This window comes from Jaculus jaculus, chromosome 12 (genome assembly GCF_020740685.1).
Source record: "Jaculus jaculus isolate mJacJac1 chromosome 12, mJacJac1.mat.Y.cur, whole genome shotgun sequence".
In the NCBI taxonomy this organism is placed as follows: Eukaryota; Metazoa; Chordata; class Mammalia; order Rodentia; family Dipodidae; genus Jaculus; species Jaculus jaculus.
The window spans coordinates 33,727,109-33,747,004 of NC_059113.1; the positions used below are offsets into that span (position 1 = coordinate 33,727,109).

At 41.1% G+C, this 19,896-nt stretch overlaps 1 protein-coding gene across 18 annotated transcripts in view; it reads right to left on the bottom strand.

Annotated features, from left to right (window-relative positions):
* The window catches only part of Ncor1 (nuclear receptor corepressor 1), a 194,442-nt gene that overhangs the window by 18,168 nt on the left and 156,378 nt on the right, over positions 1-19,896 (bottom strand). For 15 of the 18 annotated variants that reach the window (XM_045131711.1, XM_045131727.1, XM_045131710.1 and 12 more), the window contains 6 exons: positions 14,220-14,385; positions 13,490-13,983; positions 9,836-9,964; positions 9,282-9,439; positions 8,392-8,615; positions 2,043-2,186 (listed from right to left, as the gene is read on the bottom strand). In XM_045131711.1, the coding sequence (XP_044987646.1) occupies positions 2,043-2,186; positions 8,392-8,615; positions 9,282-9,439; positions 9,836-9,964; positions 13,490-13,983; positions 14,220-14,385 (1,315 nt within the window). The remainder of the gene's footprint in view (positions 1-2,042; positions 2,187-8,391; positions 8,616-9,281; positions 9,440-9,835; positions 9,965-13,489; positions 13,984-14,219; positions 14,386-19,896) is intronic. The other 3 variants (XM_045131724.1, XM_045131725.1, XM_045131714.1) reach the window with 2 other exon arrangements.

A 19,896-nucleotide genomic window follows, 5' to 3' on the forward strand; every position in this document is an offset into this window, starting at 1 on the left:
CTCATTCTCTCTCTTATAAATAAATAAAATATTTAAAAAACTGCCTAGCAGTTGTAATTATTTCAAACCAAATAATGGAGAAGCTTGAATTTATAATGCAAAGGATAGCATATTTCTCTAGTAACTTATTTAAGATTTTTGACACAGGGTCTCACTCTAGCTCATGCTATGTAGTCTCAGAGTGGCCCTCTATTAACTTCTTATAAGAGTTTTCCTGAAGAGATCATGGCCACCAAAGACTTAGCTAATACTAGACCTAGAGATGATACCATGAAAGGAAGGCTGTTCATAACTTAATCTAGTCATATGTATTCATTCACCATTTAAACACAAGAACACTTAACTGTTTTCTAAGAAAAACAAGGTAATAGAAAGATGAAGACATGATCCCTGTCCTTAAAAACCTCACATTATTTGGGCTGGAGAGATGGCTTAGAGGTTAAGCACTTGCCTGTGAAGTCTAGGACCCTGGTTCAAGGCTCAAGTCCCCAAGACCCATGTAAGCCAGATGCACAAGGTGGCACATGCATCTGGAGTTCATGTGAAGTGGCTGGAGGCCCTGGAGCGCCCATTCTCTATCTATTTGCCTCTTTCTCTCCCTGTCTCTTGCTCAACAAAACAAAACAACACTTCACATATTTGAGAAAATATAAAAATGTATAATGAAATTTAATATCATCCCCTCACCAAACATAAATGTTCTTCCTCATCTAATTGAAGGTACAAAAATGTATCATGTTGTCAATAAATACAGACAAGCCCCACATAATTTGGGAAGTTCACCAGTAGCCTGTAGTTAAATCTGTCTTACTTTAAACCCAGGCTCTTCCTTCCTACCATTCTGACCACAGTAAACCATTGGGTCACCTCTAAGCATCTGTACTAGTTTAGAGACAAAGGTACTCAGATAACAAAGAATCAATTTAAGAGCGAGACCACTGGAGATGCTGCTGCTTATGTCTGGTCCTGAGGAAACTCACAGACCATGTTAGTGATTCAGTCCTTGATTCAATATGAGTTTTAGATAAAGTACTCAGGCAAGGTTCAGAGTGACTGGAAAAGCCAAGTCTAAGTCATGTAGTCTTCAGAAGGCTGGAGTGTCAGGATTATAGAGATAAATATATATAAAGAAATTTGGTACGTAGGACAGGACAAGCACTCAAATGTTAGCTCAATCACTGGGTCACCTTTCCCCCATACCCAGACAAAAAACTTTTTCAGGGATGGAGAGAGAGCTTAGCAGTGAAGGCACTTGCCTGCAAAGACTAAGGACTCAGGTTCAATTACATAAATGAGATGCACAAGTGGCACATGCACCTAGAGTCTCGAGTTTGTTTGCAGTGGCTGGAGGCCCTGGCATACCCATTCTATCTGCTTCTCTACCTCTCTCAAAATAAGTAAGTAAGGAAAATATTTTTAAAAACTTTTTTAAAAAGATCAAGAAGGGGGCTGGAGAGATGGCTTAGCGGTTAAGCGCTTGCCTGTGAAGCCTAAGGACCCCGGTTCGAGGCTCGGTTCCCCAGGTCCCACGTTAGCCAGATGCACAAGGGGGCGTACGCGTCTGGAGTTCGTTTGCAGAGGCTGGAAGCCCTGGCGCGCCCATTCTCTCTCTCCCTCTATCTGTCTTTCTCTCTGTGTCTGTCGCTCTCAAATAAATAAATTAATTAAAAAAAAATTAAAAAAAAAAAAGATCAAGAAGGGATGCTGGGCATGGTGGCACATGCCTTTAATCCTAGTACTCGGGAGGCAGTAGGAGGATCGTTGAGTTTGAGGCCTCCTTGGGACTATACTGTGAATTCCAGGTCAGCCTAAACTAGAGTGAGACTCTACCTCGGGAGAAAAAAAAAAAGGGTAACTTTGAAACATATTCTTTAACCTACTTAAGTACTGTATTTTTGCTAAAATCCAGTCAGTAGGAAAACAGTCAAATAGATCCTTTGAGAATTCGATCCTGATCAAAAAGCCAAGAAGGTAAAATAAGCTGCAGGCACTGAGTGTCCTCATAACCCAATAGCAACTGTGAGAAAGTACAACCTCCTCACCTCTGCTCCGCAGGCTCTACTCCCCTCTGGGACAGGAGCAACATGCTGTCCTGCTTCTCCTGTACAATTGGAACCTGGGGTGGGGAGATGGGCTCATAGGATTCTGATGGGATGTGACTCCTCTCTGGAGATTTTCCAGGCCTGCTGGTGGAACATGGAAGAGATTAGATCATGGTCCAGAGACCACTTGTGATTCAAATGTGCAGTTAATACTTGTACAGTTAAGCATAATTTTATATATGTACTATTTGATATTTCTTTTCCTAATCAACAGTACACAGTTTTTAAAGTTTTAGAACAGTTTACTGGCTTTGATACTAACCTCTAAAAGTGGAAATAATCTTATGCATTTTTTAAAAATCAAACTTGAAGTAGTATCTATCAACTCTTCCACGAACAACTTATTTTCAAGTTTTACCCATTTGATTTTACCATTTATGTACTTAAGATTTACACTGTGTGTGTGTGAGAGAGAGAGAGAGAGAGAGAGAGAGAGAGTGTGTGTGTGTGTGTGTATGCGTATGAGCCCATTCTCTAGATATCTGCCTCTTTCTCTCTCAAACATTTTAAAAGCTGGGCATGGTGGTGCACGTCTTTAATCCCAGGACTCAGGAGGCAGAGGAAGGAGGTTCTATGAGTTTGAAGTGACTCTGACACTTCACAGTGAATTCCAAGTCAGCCTGGACTAAAAACAAAAAAGAAACAAATAAACCTGAAAGATTCTCTTTTTTAAACTTTAAAAAATATTTTAAAAAATTATAACTAGCCAGGCGTGGTGGCACACGCCTTTAATCCCAGCACTGGGGAGGCAGAAGTAGGAGGATCGCCATGAGTTAAAGGCCACCCTGAAACTATATAGTGAATTCCAGGACAGTCTGAGCTAGAGTGAAACCCTATCTTGAAAAACCAAACACTAAAAAAAATAAAAATAAAAAAAAGAAACCTGAAAGAATTAATATATACATCCTTCCACTCCTATTTCCAGTCTACTCCCACTTCCCAATTATCCACACAGCCATTGTACAGGGATTTATATGATATACATTACATTCTAGATTTATGGAAAAATTCCTTTGTGTTTTTCCTAGGATTAAAAAATAGAAGGGCTGGGCTGGAGAGATGGCTTAGCGGTTAAGCGCTTGCCTGTGAAGCCTAAGGACCCCGGTTCGAGGCTCGATTTCCCAGGTCCCATGTTAGCCAGATGCACAAGGGGGCGCACGCGTCTGGAGTTCGTCTGCAGCGGCTGGAAGCCCTGGCGCGCCCATTCTCTCTCTCTCTCTGCCTCTTTCTCTGTCTGTCGCTCTCAAATAAATAAATAAAAATAAACCAAAAAAAAAAAATTTAAAAAAAAAATAGAAGGGCTGGAGAGATGGCTTAGTGGTTAAGTGCTTGCCTGTGAAGCCTTAACGACCCCAGTTAGAGGTTTGATTCCCTAGGACCCACGTAAGCCAGATGCCCAAGGTGGTGCATACATCTGAAGTTCATTTGCAGTGGCTGGAGGCCCTGGTGTGCCCATTTGTGAGTGTTCTGTCTTGCTAATAAGTAAATACAAATAATTTTTTTTTTTTTAAAAAAAAAGGGTCTAATAGGTTGTTACTAGAAAATCTTCAGTGCCAGGGATGGGATACCTCCCAATGAGTTGTTGTCCAGAAAGGTCCCTGATGCCCCCAAAACATTACAGGCCATTGACAAGGCTCTTGGTTTCCCACCAGGAATAGAAAGTAAGACCCTACTGCTGAAGACTCCACATGCTTGGGCTGCAAGGTCACTGAGAAATCTTGCTGGAGCTGAGCTGAAAACCTCCTCCGTGTAGATCAGCTGATAGACTGCTAGAAAAAGCTATGCTGCATGCTGCTCCATGGGAAAGAGAGAAATCATCAGTGGAGACAAACAACAGTGGACACTGCAAGCCAAATGAGTGAGTGGTTGCAATAGTGGCATGTTTGTTATGGATGAAGTGACATGCTCTGTAATTGGACTGGAGGTCTGGTCCATGGGACTGAATATATGCCTGATACTGAAAACTAACGACAAAGGAAATCATGAACCCTGGGGGAGGGTGAGGGTGTGCACGGGGCGGGGTGTGGGTCTAATGCCTGCTGGTGTCTGGCTAAATGCATTTAATATGCTCAACAAACTGCCTGGCAAACATTTTTTAATGTTCATATTCATATATTAATGCTATTCTCACTTTTGCTTAGCAAATCTTCTTCTTTTCAGATGGTGGTGACCTTGGGATGACTCAAAAGGCACCACAGTGCTAAGAAGAAGTGACAGAGGAAAGCTCAGCACTGAAACATCTCCAACAATCTTCCAAGGCTCAGGGTCCATTGTGGGAGACGTGGCAGGAAGGATGTACAAGCCAAAGAAAGGACAGGACTCCTTACAATGCACTCTTCCAGACACAAAATGGCCTAAATATTCATGGCCTGGCACCACCTGTGCAAGACCATTATAATAGGAGGAAAAGCTGATGACATCAAAATAAAAGAGAATGTAGGGAAGGTGACACACACAGCATTCAGAAGGCAGAGGTAGGAAGATCACCACGATTTCGAGGCCACCCTGAGACTATATAGTGAATTCCAGGTCAGTCTGGACTAGAGTGAGACCCTACCTCAAAAAAACAGAGAGAGAGAGATGGATTGAGGGGAAAGGGGATATGATGGACTGTGAAGTTGTGAAGGGGAAAATGGGGGAGAATTATCATGGTTTACTGTCTATAATTAAGGAAGTTGTCAATAATAAAAAAATTAACAACAAAAAACTGGCTAGGTCAGGGCAGTTCAATGGTAGAATACTTGTTTAGCATGTGCAAGACCAAGGGGTCCATTAATCAAAAAGAAAAAAAAATATAAGAAAAAAGTTAACTGTATTTTACATTATATATTGCATAACCATTTTAAATATAAAACCAGCTAATTTACTTTGACCAATGAAAGTAATGTAAAAGGGGCTGGAGAGATGATTTATCGGTTAAGTGCTTGCCTGTGAAGCCTAAGGACCCCGGTTCCAGGCTCGATTCCCCGGGACCCACATAAGCCAGATGCACAATGTAGAGCATGCATGTGGAGTTCGTTTGCAGTGTCTGGAGGCCCTGGCGTGTCCATTCTCTTTATATATATCTGTCTCTTTCTGTTTGTTGCTCTCAAATAAATTAAAATGCATTAAAAAAAAAGTAATGTAAAAGTATGTAACTCTTCATCAAAATGCATAGATATGGTGCATGCTGGGGGATGGGTGGGGCTGCGAAGTACCTGGAGGGCAGGCATGCATGCCTGTGTGTGGTGGCTGAGGGGCGGGGCCGAAGAGCAAGAGGAGGTGGGTGTGGCTTAGGAGGCGGGGCCAGCTAGAGGGCGGGAGAGAGGAGGGTTGTTTTTTCCGTTTAAAAACCAAAAATTAAAAAAAAAAATGCATAGATGTAGCAGTGATGTATAAGTTGCAACTGAAAAAGCCAAATAAAATCTCTCCATGAATGCCATGATACACAGAGTCTAGATAAACCAGAGCAGAAAAAGCCAATGGCTAGAGTATATCATTTGTCCCAAAACTGCTACATAGTTCTTGTCAAGAATGGAGGCTGGAGGGATGGCTTAGGGGTTAAGGCCATTGCCTACAAAGCCAAAGGACCTAGGTTCGATTCCCCAGGACCCATGCAAGGCAGATGCACAAGGTGGCACATGTACATGGAATTCATTTGCAGTGGCTGAAGGTCCTGGCATGCCCATTAAAAAAGAAAAAAAAGGGCTGGAGAGATGGCTTAGCGGTTAAGCGCTTGCCTGTGAAGCCTAAGGACCCCGGTTCAAGGCTCGGTTCCCCAGGTCCCACGTTAGCCAGATGCACAAGGGGGCGCATGCGTCTGGAGTTCGTTTGCAGAGGCTGGAAGGCCTGGCGCGCCCATTCTCTCTCTCCCTCTATCTGTCTTTCTCTCTGTGTCTGTCGGTCTCAAATAAATAAAAAAAATTTATAAAAAAGAAAAGAAAAAAAAGGAAAAGGAATGGACCATGGCTTTTCTGTTTCAGCCTTTGCATAGCTAGGGTTGCAATCACATTTCTGTTTTTCATGACTAGAATTTTTTTTTTAGTATTTTAGTTTTATCTATTTATTTGTGACAGAGAGAAAGGAGAGAGAATGGGGTCCACCAGGGCCTCCAGACATTGCAAATAAACTCGACACATATACCACCTTGTACATCTGGCTTATGTAGGTCCTGGGGAATTGAACCTGGGTACTTTGGCTTTGCAGACAAGTGCCTTCTTAACTGTTAAGCCATTTACCTGCGAGACCTAAGGACCCAAGTTTGACTCTCTGGGACCCATGTAAGCCAGATACACAAAGGGAACATGCATATCGAGTTTGTATCAGCAAGAGGCCCTGGTGCATCCATTCTCATTCCTTTTCTTCTTGTTTTGAGGTTGGGTCTCACTCTAGCTCACGCTGACCTGGAATTCACTATGTAGTCTTGGGCTGGCCTCAAACTAATTGCAATCCTCTTACCAGCCTCCTAAGTGCTGAGATTAAAGGCGTGCCACCAATCCCAGCTATTTGCATTCATTCATCCTCCCCCTCCCTCTTTCTATCAATCAAATATTGAAAAATAGTCTAGATGGAACAGATGGAGATAAAAGTGAAACAACTGCCTTTTGATAATAATTACCACAGCTGAGTTAGGGATATACAGAAGTGTGGTATACTGTAACCTCTTTGATACATTTCCTTCCTTCCTTCCTTCCTTCCTTCCTTCCTTCCTTCCTTCCTTCCTTCCTTCCTTCCTTCCTTCCTTCCTTCCTTCTTCCTTCCCTCCCTCCCTCCCTCCCTCTCTCTGTTCTTACTCGTTTGGAGGGTCAGTAGGAAGCCAGAATTGTTAATGGTTCTCCTTTCTGTACCCTGAGCATTGGCTTCTGTGGAGTGTCAAGGTATTTGCCATAACCCTTTCTCTACTATTATCTGTACCATTGTTCTTAGCATTCTCATACATCAATTTCCTTCATGATATTTAATAGTAATTTGATAAATTGATGTGGTCTACTACTTTGAATGAAAATCCAAGCATCCTTTAAAAAATTTTTTTTAATTAAAAAACAATTTTTTTAAAGAATAACTTTTTTTGTTTTATTTTTATTTATTTGAGAGCTACAGACAGAGAGAGAAAAAGGGACATAGAGACAGACAGAATGGGTGTGCCAGGGCCTCCAGCCACTGCAAATGAACTCCAGACGCGTGCACCCCCTTCTGCATCTGGCTAACATGGGTCCTGGGGAATCGAGCTCGAACCAGGGTCGTCATTCTTCACAGGCAAGTGCTTAACCACTAAGCCATCTCTCCAGCCCTAATTAAAAAAATTTTAAATATATATTTTTTGTTTTTATTTTTAAATTTATTATTTGAGAGTGACAGAGACACAAAGAGGCAGAGAGAGAGAATGAGTGCACCAGGCCTCCAGCCACTGCAAACGAATTCCAGATGCGTGTGCCCTCTTGTGCATCTGGTTAATGTGGGTCCTGGGGAATCAAGCCTCAAACTGGGGTCCTTAGGCTTCACAAGCAAGTGCTTAACCACTAAGCCATCTCTCCAGCCCCCAAGCATCCTTTTTGAAAAACTCCAGACAGAACACTGGATGGGTATGGTGGTGCACGACTTTAATCCCAGCACTCAGGAGTCTGTGGTAGGAGGATTGCTGTGAGTTCAGATCCAGACTAGCCTGAGATTACATAGTGAATTTCAGGTCAGCCTAGGCTAGAGTGAGACCCTACCTTGAAAAACAAAACAAAACAAACAAACAGAAAAGAAAATATGCCATATAAAATGTTTCCTCCCAAGATACCTCTATTGGCTTCATTTTCCTTTAGATAATGTTACCTTCCTAAACATTTATCACTACTAACCAAATAGAAACTGCTAAGTAAGATACAAATTCAGAGAGAATTTTTAAGGGAACAGCACTAAGAATTAAATCTGGGGCCTTGCACATGACAGTCAAGTGTTCTGTCACTTGCTACATCCATACACATCCCCCTTTTTTCTTTTGTTGGAAAGAGTGTCCCACTGTATGCCCTAAACTAGCCTTACACTCAAAATCCCCTTGTCTTTGCCTACTTAGTACCTGGAACTACAGGCATGTATGACCTGCTCAGCAATTCTCAAAGATATTCAAGCCAGACTACTATTGACTATACAGAGTGCCAAATGCCTAGATTCCAAGAAAATACAAGAACAGGTGGATGACAATTTCCACAGAATAAAAGGAAATGGACTTTGTGTGCAAGAACTGAAGTCCTTGTCTTTCAGGCATGTTCGAATTCTTTAAGCTGCTGCAGAATTTACAGACATTTTACAATAAAGACTATACCTTCCCCGGGATTTATCCACAAGATTTTCTGGAGAGACTCTGGGACCTGGTCGCTGATGCAGGACAGTCTGGGACTGGGATTCTGGGCTATAGCGACTGGATGTTTTAGTTCTTATGGGTGTTGATGCCAAAGCAGATGGTGAATTTTGGAATGTAGAAGTAGGAGGCTGCTGGGGAGACTGTGCGGAAACTTGATTTCTAGCAAAATCTTGTGTGATAATTTGCTGTGGATGAGAAAAGAGAAGTAATTAAACTTATTAAGTACTTAACCAATGAAGTGGCATAAATAATCTTAGCTTTTGTTTGTCTTGGATTTTTGAACATAGGATCTTACTGTGTAGTGCAGGCTAGCCCTGAACTGGCAATCGCCTGCCTTATTGTACTGTGTGCTGCCACTGCAGGCATGCTACACCTGGCTTAACATCTTTCTTGTGGATTTTTTCTTTATGAAAATTGGTTTCTTTTTTAAAAAAATAATTTTATTTTTATTTATGAGAAAGGGAGAGAGTGGGCTTGCCATTGCAAATGAACTCCAGATGCATGTGCATCTGGCTTACATAGGGTCTGGGGAGTTGAACCTGGATTCTTAGGCTTCTCAGTCAAGTGCCTTAACTACTAACTCATCTCTTCAGCCTGAAAATTGCTTTCTTTACTATCAAAAAACAAAAAGAAGGACCAGGTATGGTGGCACATGTCTTTAATTCCAGCGGAGGCAGAGGTAGGAGGATTGCTGTGAATCCGAGGCCAGTCTGGGACAATAGAGTCTAAGTTCCAGCTTAGTCTAGGTTAGAGTGAGACCTTATCTCAAAAAACCAAAAGAAAAAATAAATAAGTAAGAATAAAGATAAAATAATTTGAAAACTTTAAGACAGGAGTAATGAAAAGCTTACGCAGATATGATCAGCAAGTGTAATGAGCCGATGGGTTCTAGGCACTTGCCCCATTCCCTCTGCCTGGGTGGCTGGGGGTGGCTGTTGCTGTGGAGATGGTGATTCTTGTTGAGGTCGATAGTGATGCAATGGTCCTTCATACTGTCTGGTTGGGTCATCTAATAGGGATAGATAGATAGATGTTTTACTACATGGGTGCCTCTGTCCTTGACTGAATAAGAAAAAATAAACATAACTCAGAAGAACATAAGAAAAGGTTGTGGTAAGAATTGCTAAATATAATGTAGTTTAATTTTCAAGAAAAAAAATATTCACTGAAAGAATCGTGAGGACTAGTAGAATAACATGTGAACAGACTTGAGCCAAATATTACTATTTTTTATGTTGTCATTAACTGTAAACAAGAATAATCAATAATAGCTTTGTTAGTACAGCACTAAAGTTTCTAAAGCAGATTACACAATTATTTCTTAACATGGTCTAGACAGGTAATTAGAAGCAAATGATAGACACAAATATAAAAACATGGAAATAGTGTCTAAAAAGAGACATACTTTCTGCTTGATTTGTCTTAACAACCTCTGGCTGATAGGCCTGCAGTTTTTCCTGAGGTGGTGCAGGTGAGCTGGCAGGGCTTATCACCTCAATAGCATCACTAGGTGCTTCATACCTGTGAGAAGATACTTTAAGAAAAGAGTCTTATCTTAAAATAAATCCATGGAAAGTTACAAAGGTCCAACTTATTCAAACCTGTTTGTATATTTTAATTGTTTTAATTCTGTTCAAAAATTTCCAGTGGCATTTTATGGTAGAGATACAACTACTTTGACCCAAGAATCTATAACAAAGATTCCTAATCTCAGTAGGTTGTAGTGGTATCTGAAACCTTTGGGGCTCTAAGATCTTTTTTAAAATCCCATAATAAACAAGGAGAACAGATTTGTGATACTCTCCTGAAAACTGGGGGAGGAGGGAATCACCAGGATAGCATCCATCAGACATGAATAAGCAAGTGAGAAAGTAGATCTCAACAGTTCATTGGTTCCAGTACTTTTAAGTCTGCTATACAGTCATATGTTCTTGGGAAAATTAAGTCTATAAAGCTGCTTCATTATCTTGAGACTTTTACAGATTTCACTTATAAAACAATGCACACAATCGTTTTTATTAAGTAACAAGTAGTGCTGACAAAAATCACTCCAGGTACTTTTTAGCCCTAGGTTGCAATGTGAAAATAAACACGAATTATAGGGACTATGTGATGGGAAGTAGATTCAACGAAAGGGAGGGCGTCAACCTACTGAAGGGTGCCTGCACACATGAAGAAAAGATTAAGATGTAGCTCTTAAGAAAACTGAGAGATTATACAGAAGTGGGTACAGAAGGCTTTTCACAATTCTGCTATGGCCTCAGAACTGGGGAAGGCAGAGAGAACCTCTTGCCTAAGAACCTTCTGATGTAAGAGGGCTTCTTTAGACAGACTGCACCAGTCAGAGAAAGGGGTATATGGCCTTGGTGAGAATGAACAACTACTCAGCTGGCACCTGCTGCTCTAGTGTTCAAGCACAGCCCTTCCTGCCCACCACCTGGTTATGGAAATCAGTTACCCGTGTTCCAGAGAAGAGACACAGATAAAGAGGAGCAAATTATATTGGCTTGCAATTTTTATATTCACTATTACTCATCAATGCTTATGTGCCACACTCTATCGCTAGAATCTGATCCAAACTATGTTCACATGGCTCTTAAAGACTTGGGTGTAGGGAGAAGGCAATATGCCTCATGTTCAGGGTGAGGGAGGCTCTCAAGAGACACAGAAAACCATACTAAGCAACTGCTACTAGCCTGTGGATTTCATGCAGGTTGTTGCCTAGGAATTGAAAACTGAATTGAGAAATATGAACACTGAGTCAAGGAACCAAGATTTTCTATTTTTAGATGGCTGAAAGCAAACTTCTGTAACTTCTATAACAAGGTTTGGTTTGCAATGCAGACTGAAAACTAAGTTTGATCCAATGGCTGGGGAGTCTGGGTGCTGCTGAAAACTTCCATCTGAGAACTCTTCCATAGTTCTTCTGGTTGTCTGCCCATTGGAAACTGATTTTGTACATTTTCCTAATACCAGGCATAAAGTTGTTCTTGGGCTGGAGAGATGGCTCACTGGTTAAGGTGTTTGCCAGCAAAGCCTCAGGACCTGGGTTTGATTCCCCAGTACCCACATAGCAGGCAAATACACAAAGTGGCAGATACATGCATCTGGAGTTCCTTTGCAGCGGCTGGAGGCCCTGGTGTGTCCATTCTTTCTTTCTCTCTCTCTACTTACAAATAAATAAACTAAAAAGAAAATTTTGTTTTGTTTTCCAAGGTAGGGTCTTGCTCTAGCCCAGGATGACCTGGAATTCACTATGTAGTCTCAGGCTAGCCTTGAACTCATGGAAATACTCCTACCTTTGCCTCTCAAGTGCTGGGATTAAAGGTGTGTGCCACCACGACCGGTTAAAAAAAATTTTTTTTTAAGTCTTTCTGGGGCTGGAGAGATGGCATAGCAGTTAAGGTGCTTGCCTGAAAAGCAAAAGATCCAGATTTGATTCACCTGGACATATGTAAGCCAGAAGCACAAGGGGGCGCATGTCTCTGGAGTTTGTCTGCAGCAGCTGGAGGCCCTTGCACGCCCATTCTATCTGCTGCATCCCCTTTCTCTCTCTTTCAAATAAATAAATAAATAAATAAAATAAAATAAGTCTTTTTTCTATACTACACCACCAAGCTGCCCACTTCTTGTTGAAAATCTACTAATGGGATAAGTATGGAACCAAGCAAGTTATAATTAGACAAGTGGTTATGTGGAGACATAGAATTGCATACTACATTATTACACACAAAATAACATTGTTTCCAATGTTATTGATTTATTTATTCTGGTTTTTCAGAGTAGGGTCTCACTCTAGCTCAGGCTGACCTGGAATTCACTATGTTATCTCAGGGTGGCCTCAAACTCATGGCGATCCTCCTACCTCTGCCTCCCGAGTGCTAGGATTAAAGGTGTGTGCTACCACGCCCAGCTTTATTTAATTTCTTTAATGGATATATAAGAGATGATTACATGATTAAATTACTTCAAGTAATTTACTTATTTAAATACTTGCTTGTTTCTGCTATAATGTCACATAGAATTTAAATAACTAAGAAAATACTTTAAAAATATTTTATTTATTTGCAGAGAGAGGGAAAGAGAGAATGAATATGAATCTGGGTACATCAGGGCCTCCAACTGCTGCAAATGAATACCAGATGTATGTGCCACTTTGTAAATCTAGCCTTACATGGGAAGTAAACCTGGGTTGATAGGCTTTGCAGGCCAAGTGCCTTAACTGCTGAGCCATCTCTCCAGTCCCAAGATAAATTTTTCAAGTTTTCCAGTAGGCATGTGAATTTTCATTTGCAGAACAAACATCATAATGACTATCATGCATTAAAATCAAAATTTCAGCTGGCATACTGGTGCACACCTTTAATCCCAGCACTTGGGAGGCAGAGGTAGGAGACTCCCCATGAGTTCGAGGCCACTGTGAACTAGAGTGAAACCATACCTCAAAAACCAAAACCAAAAAACACTATTTTTCAAGAAAGATCCCCCCTCAAAAAAAATCTGTCCCTGATAATTTCACTTGTAAAAAAAACTGCTCTCATAGGAAAAAATGTAAGAGGCTTTGGGGCCGGGCGTGGTGGCACATGCCTTAGTCCCAGCACTCAGGAGGCAGAGGTAGGAGGATCACTGTGAGTTCAAGGCCACCCTGAGACTACATAGTGAATTCCAGGTCTGCCTGACTACAGTGAAACCCAAAAAACCAAAAAAATAGAAATGATTCTTAAGGAAGTCTACCTTACTAGCACAGAGCTTGACAGTAAACCCATTACCTTTCAGATGCCTAAATACATTAAGAAGCTCTACACCCCATCTAGCCACTTTCCCACTATAGTCCTATAATTTTCTTTGGGATAATTTATTTATAGGATTATACTTAGAAAATGGAGATATTTAAATCTTCACAAATATAATAGAAGATACATTTCTATGCCCACAAAACTTTCTCTTACATTTATTGTCAAGCATTAGGACTGTTTCATATCATGTTGTGCTTTACCTAAAGGATAAAGTAATTCTTTACTCAGACATCGCATTGTGAAACTTAGGTTGAGATACATACAGCTACTAGAAGAGTCTGAACTTTGAGAGCCACGTTCCCTTGCATCCTTGTCCGAGGCAATTTGCCGGGTGATGATCACGTCTATGAAGTTAGCTGCAGTAATGGTAGTCTTCCCTCGGGTTCTTAGCTCTTCCTCATATCTGGATTTTGGAGGAGGCCCTTTATCTTTCCCAGCCTCGGAATACACTACTGAGGCATGAGGCTGGGGCTTGCCACTTGGAAGGGCTGAAGAAGTGTACAGACACTGAACAGATCTCTTCTCCACCTCGAGGGTTTTCTGCTCTAGCTGCTGCTGCTCACTAACTGCTGCTGACCTGCTTCTCAAATTTTCTTCTAACCTGGCAGCTTCATGCTTACTCTCTTTTGTTTTGGAAACATCCATCTGGGGTGCAGAAGCTGCAGCGTCCACAAGAGCAGCCAGGGCATCCGCAGCAGTGTTATAACGCGAGGCTGGCAGGCCTTGGCTTAATGAAGGACCCCCAGCAGGCAGTGGCCTGGAATTAGAAGCAAATCACAGCTTTGTGAAGGGAAGAATATTTACTTGGGAATTGGGTGAGGAGATAAAACAACAATTGCAAAAAAAAAAAAAAAAAAAAAAAAAAGTTCAGTGAGTACAAAATTTTAACTGTACTTAACTATCACAGTCACAAGCTTGAAAATGTATATACATATATATGAGATGTACTTATGGGTGGGGGCCAAAGTGTATATAAGAGTACAAGAGACTGACATGATTCGTAGCTGAGCAGTTGGATCCAAAGGTGTGATTACACTGGTTCCATTGGTTCCCTGGAAAACACTGGGTCTCTGTTGCAACATGGTCTCCTGAGTTCTCACTGAAGGGGAAGGGGAGCGAACATATCCATGGCTGCCAGGACGGCCTGGCTGTTCAGAGCCTGCAGAAGAAAACAGAAGACTGATAATCAATAAAGAAGATACAGAGAAAAGGCAGAAACACTTACAGGTTGTTAATATCCTACTTTACAGATGTAGAATGAAACAAATCAACATTTTTTGTCATTTCTAATTTTGTGATAGCTTTCAATGTAGATTCCAGAGCAGAAAAAAAAAGCACCAAGAAATACTAATGTATATCAGGTAGGCTCATCTCTCAGGTTTTTCCTTAACTCTGGTATGCTTGTGATTCCTAAATCAAATTAAGTTCAATTTTCCATATGTCATTAAAAATATATATACAGCTGTTACACTAGGATTTAGAACTCTTTCACTTGATCAGCATTCTTCTTGCTTTACTTCTTTTATTTTATTTTTTTTAATTTTGACAAAGAGAGATGTAGAGAAAGAGAGAGAAAATGGGTGCATTAGGGCCTCCAGACACTGGAAATGAACTGCAGATGCATGTGCTACCTTGTGGAGAATGGAACCTGGGTCCTTAGGCTTTGTAGGCAAGCACCTTAATTGCTGAGCCATCTCTCCAGCCCTTGCTTTTACTTCTTACTGCCCTTCACAGATAATTATCTCAGCAGCTATTCTACTCTTCCCAAAAGCTTATCTTCCATAACTGTACTTCTTCAAGGCTTGAGACATTGTTATTCATGTAGAATTAACTCTCCAACAAGAGCTACACTATTGGGAGGATCATGAACACATATTTCCTTACCAATTCCTTCTCTACCTCTTCTTGCACTTTGCCTTTGCTCTAACTTTCTACATGTTCTTAGCTTGCATATGAACTAGCCCTTTAGCACCCATTTTCATAGCTAGTACCACTTAAGCCAGCCTTTCAACAACCTTCTCTCTGCTTAACATACATCAGCTTCTATCAATATTTCTATACAACATATTCCTAGAAGTGGACTTACTAGTCAACCAACATTTAAAAGTTTATCTCAGAGCCGGGCGTGGTGGCGCATGCCTTTAATCCCAGCACTCGGGAGGCAGAGGTAGGTGGATTGCCATGAGTTCAAGGCCACCCTGAGACTCCATAGTGAAGTCCAGGTCAGCCTGGGCTAGAGTGAGACCCTACCTCGGGGGAAAAAAAAAAAGTTTATCTCAGCCGGGCGTGGTGGCGCACGCCTTTAATCCCAGCACTCGGGAGGCAGAGGTGGGAGGATCACCATGAGTTCGAGGCCACCCTGAGACTCCATAGTGAATTCCAGGTCAGCCTGGGCTAAAGTGAGACCCTACCTCGAAAAACCAAAAAAATAAAAATAAAAAATAAAAAAATAAAAGTTTATCTCCAAGAGATAATGTGTTTGTCTCCAAGAGATAATGTGTTTGTTCTGAAGCTGCAACACAGAAAACTTAGCATCCAGTGTCAGATTACAAAAACAAAACAGTGAATATGATGGAGAATGGAATTTCAAAGGTGAAAGTGGGAGGGGGTATTACCATGGGATACTTTTAATAATCATGGAAAATGTTAATAAAAATTGAGAAAAAAGGGGCTGGAGAGATAGATGGCTTAGCAGTTAAGCGCTTGCCTGTGAGGCCTAAGGACCCTGGTTCGAGGCTCAATTTTCCAGGACCCATGTTAGCTAGATGCACAAGGGGGCACACATGTCTGGAGCTCGTCTGCAGTGGCTGGAAGCCCTGGCATGCCTATTCTCTCTCTACCTGCCTCTTTTTCTCTCTGTCACTCTCAAATAAAAAAATAAAAATAATTTAAAAAATTGAGAAAAAAATAAAAAGAGGAAAAAAACCCAGAGTATGTTATTTTGTATTTGCATTTTGTAGAACAATGTGTACATGCACATTTTTTTTGCTCATTTTTTTTAAACTTATTTATTTGAGAGTGACAAACATAGAGAGAAAGACAGATAGAGGGGGAGAGAGAGAATGGGCGCGCCAGGGCTTCTAGCCACTGCAAATGAACTCCAGACACGTGCGCCCCCTTGTGCATCTGGCTAACGTGGGACCTGGGGAATCGAGCCTCGAACCAGGGTCCTTAGGCTTCACAGGCAAGCGCTTAACCGCTAAGCCATCTCTCCAGCCCTACATGCACATTTTAAAAATCTACCTCTTGGGCTGGGGAGATGATTTAGTGGTTAAGGCACTTACCTGCAAAGCCAAAGGACCCAGGTTTAATTCCCCAGTACCCATGTAAAGCCAGATGAATAAGATGGGGCATGTGTCTGGAATTTATTTGCAGTGGCTAGAGGCCCTGGTGTACCCATTCTCTCTTTATCTCGCACCCCCATGAACAAAAAAAAATTTTTTTTAAAAAAATCTATCTCTTGGGATGGGGAGAAGGCTGAGTGAATAAAGAGCTTGCTATTCAAGTGCCTGAGTTAGGGACCACCATTATCCATCCACAAAAAGCCAGACATGAGATGGGAGGTGGAGACAAGAGAAACCCTGGAAGCTTGCAGTGAAACCAGGTGGAAAGTAAGGAGCAACACCTGAAATTGTGTTGATCTCTACACACAGGCTGTGGTAACACATAAGCCTAAATACACATATAATCTGTCTCCTACCAAGTACATATCATTGGAGTACGGCATTAATTTTTCATTACCTCACAAAACATTATAGTATTTCCTAGTGTGAGACAATTAGTGGTATTTCTAATAATGTGTCACACCTAAATGTGTTTAGGTGCTTTACAATAAAAATAAGATTCACTGGAGGGATGGCTTAGTGGTTAAGGCATTTGCCTGCAAAGCCAATGGACCCAGGTTTGAGTCCCCAGGAACCACGTTAGCCAGATGCACAGGGAGTACAAGCATCTGGAGTTCGTTTGCAGTGGCTGAAAGCCCTGGCGCACCCATCCTCTCTTTCCCTCTTTCTCTGTCAAAGAAATAAATAAATAAATAAAGATACAATGTAAAAAAAGTAAGATGTCAAAAAATGGGTGTTAAAGCTGAATCATTAGGAATAATATGACTGTATCAAATATGATGACTAGCTTTTGGGTTCCTAATTTTGACACTGATGTCAAAGGGTTTTCCCCTAATAAAAACATGACACCTTCATGCCACTATACCATTAGACCTACACCTACTGTTTCTTCCATATCTCTGCTTCCTTTTTCTTCTACCACATGAAGTCGAATGCTAGCCTGAAATATTTGGGTAAAAGGAATTGGCAAAAGGCAACTGCTGAGAAGAATAGAGAAGCTGGGCTGGAGAGATGGCTTAGTGGTTAAGTGCTTGCCTGTGATGCCTAAGGACCCAGTTCGAGGTTCATTTCCCCAGAACCCATGTTAGCCAGATGCACAAGGGGGCGCATGTGTCTGGAGTTCATTTGCAGTGGCTGGAAGCCCTGGCCTGTTCATTCTCTCTCTCTCTGTCATTCTCAAAAAAAAAAAAAAAAAAAAAAAAAAAAAAAAACAACAACCAGAATAGAGAAGCTGGCTATAGCTGCTGGTTATGAGCCTGGAGTCCTGTCTCCACGAGCACAACCCCTGACCACACTGCCCTTCCCTTCCACATGACTTCTGCAATGCTGTCCTATTCCACATATCCCACACACAGCGGCATGAGTCCCCACGGCCACATGCAAATCTGGACAGCTTTTCATCTCTGCATGCCCCCCCTCCTGCCCATGCAGCCAGCACTGGAACACCTGAGTCCAGGTGCACTCCTCTGTGCCATTTACCCTTCCCCTGACTGCACTGCCTTTGCTGCTGTGTAAATCCAGGCACACTCACTGGCCCAAAGCACTCTGCTCATTTCCACATGTTAGTTTAGGCTCAGCAGTCCTCTTCCCTCCTGTAAAACCCAGGTAACACTCATACCTTGGTCTGCAAAATCAGGACTACATGCCCTTGAAGCTGAACAGAGATCAGTTTACCTATCTGATGAATGAAACAGTATGAACTGTGTCCACAACTGAACTCCAAACAGCACATAGCTGAGCAAAGATAACCTAAGTCAAAGGAATACTGAACACTGATTTAAACATTCACTTAACACAGGTTGTGCCCCAAAGATTTGGACAATGCAATACCTCCAAGTTACCACGTATCAAACCAAAATGAGTGACATGAAAAACAAAAGCAATATGTGCCTTCCAAAAATGTGCATGTTTATAGTAGGAAAACACTCTCATAAGATCTACTTAGAGGAAATTCCAGACAAAGACTCCAAAAGCATCTACAAAGAACTAAAGAGGACATAAGTACCTGAATTAAAGCAAACAGAAGACAAACGGAATGAATTCAAACAGGATATGAGTAGAAAAGCCTGAATGACTTCCAAGAGGACCAAAGAAATGGCTAAATGAAATGAAGTAAAACCAGATTATGAAATGGAATTAAATAAAGTGACAAAAATAGTGAAGAAAACCAAGCTGAAATGAGGCTGGAAATGAAAAAATGTGATTAAGCAAATAAAATGTCCTGGAGAGGGCCTGAAAAGCTGGCTCAGTGGTTAAAGGCACTTGCTTGCAAAGCCTGATAGACACGTTTGATTCATCAATAGCCATGTAAAGCCAGATATATAAAGTGGTGCATGTGTCAGAAGTTGATTTGTAAACAAAAGTATTTTTTAAAAAAGAAAATGTGCTGGGCATGGTGGTGCACGCCTTTAATCCCAGCACTCGGGAGGCAGAGGTAGGAGGATTGCCATGAGTTCAAGGCCACCCTGAGATGACAAGAGTTAATTCCAGGTCAGCCTGGACCAGAGTGAGACGCTACCTCGAAAAACCAAGAAAAAAAAAAAAAAAAAAAAAAACAAGAAAAAAGAAAATGTATTAAAAGCCACAAGAAAAAAAGATCAAGTTACATAAAAAGGCAGGCCCATCAGAATAAATGCTGATTTTTCAAAGGAAACAAAAAGCCAGAAGGAGCCGGGCATGGAGGTGCACGCCTTTAATCCCAGCACTAGGGAGGCAGAGGTAGGAGAATTGCTGTGAGCTCAAGGCTAGCCTGAGACTACATAGTGAATTCCAGGTCAGCCTGGGCCAGAGTGAGAACCCACCTCGAAAAACCAAAAAAAAAAAAAAGCAGAAGGGTTTGGGATAATGTATTTCAGGTATTGAAAGAACACAGCTGAAAATCCAAAATACTAATATCCTGTAAAATTATCTCTTTTTAGGAGAAAAAAATCACTTTCCATGATAAAAGCAGGCTAAAAGAAATGACCACTAATCCAGCTCTATAGATGATATTTTAAGGAAAACTTCAAACTAAAAAGAAGAATCAACATATTCAACAGGTTAGAAGAAGAAATACTTAAGTATATAAAGATTAAGAAAACACCATAAAAATCATCAGCATGGCAGGAATTAACTCATATTTTATTAGTCTCTGAATATTAAAGTCTCAATTTTTCAATCAAAAGAAATAGTTAATAGACTAAACCAGAAAACAGGATACTTGTGCTATTTTTAAGAACTCACTATCAAAGCCAGAGACCACCTTAGGGTAAAAGGATGGAAAAGGGATTCCAAGCAGATGGAAACAAACAAGTAAAAAAAAAAAAATCACTATTCTATTTGATAAA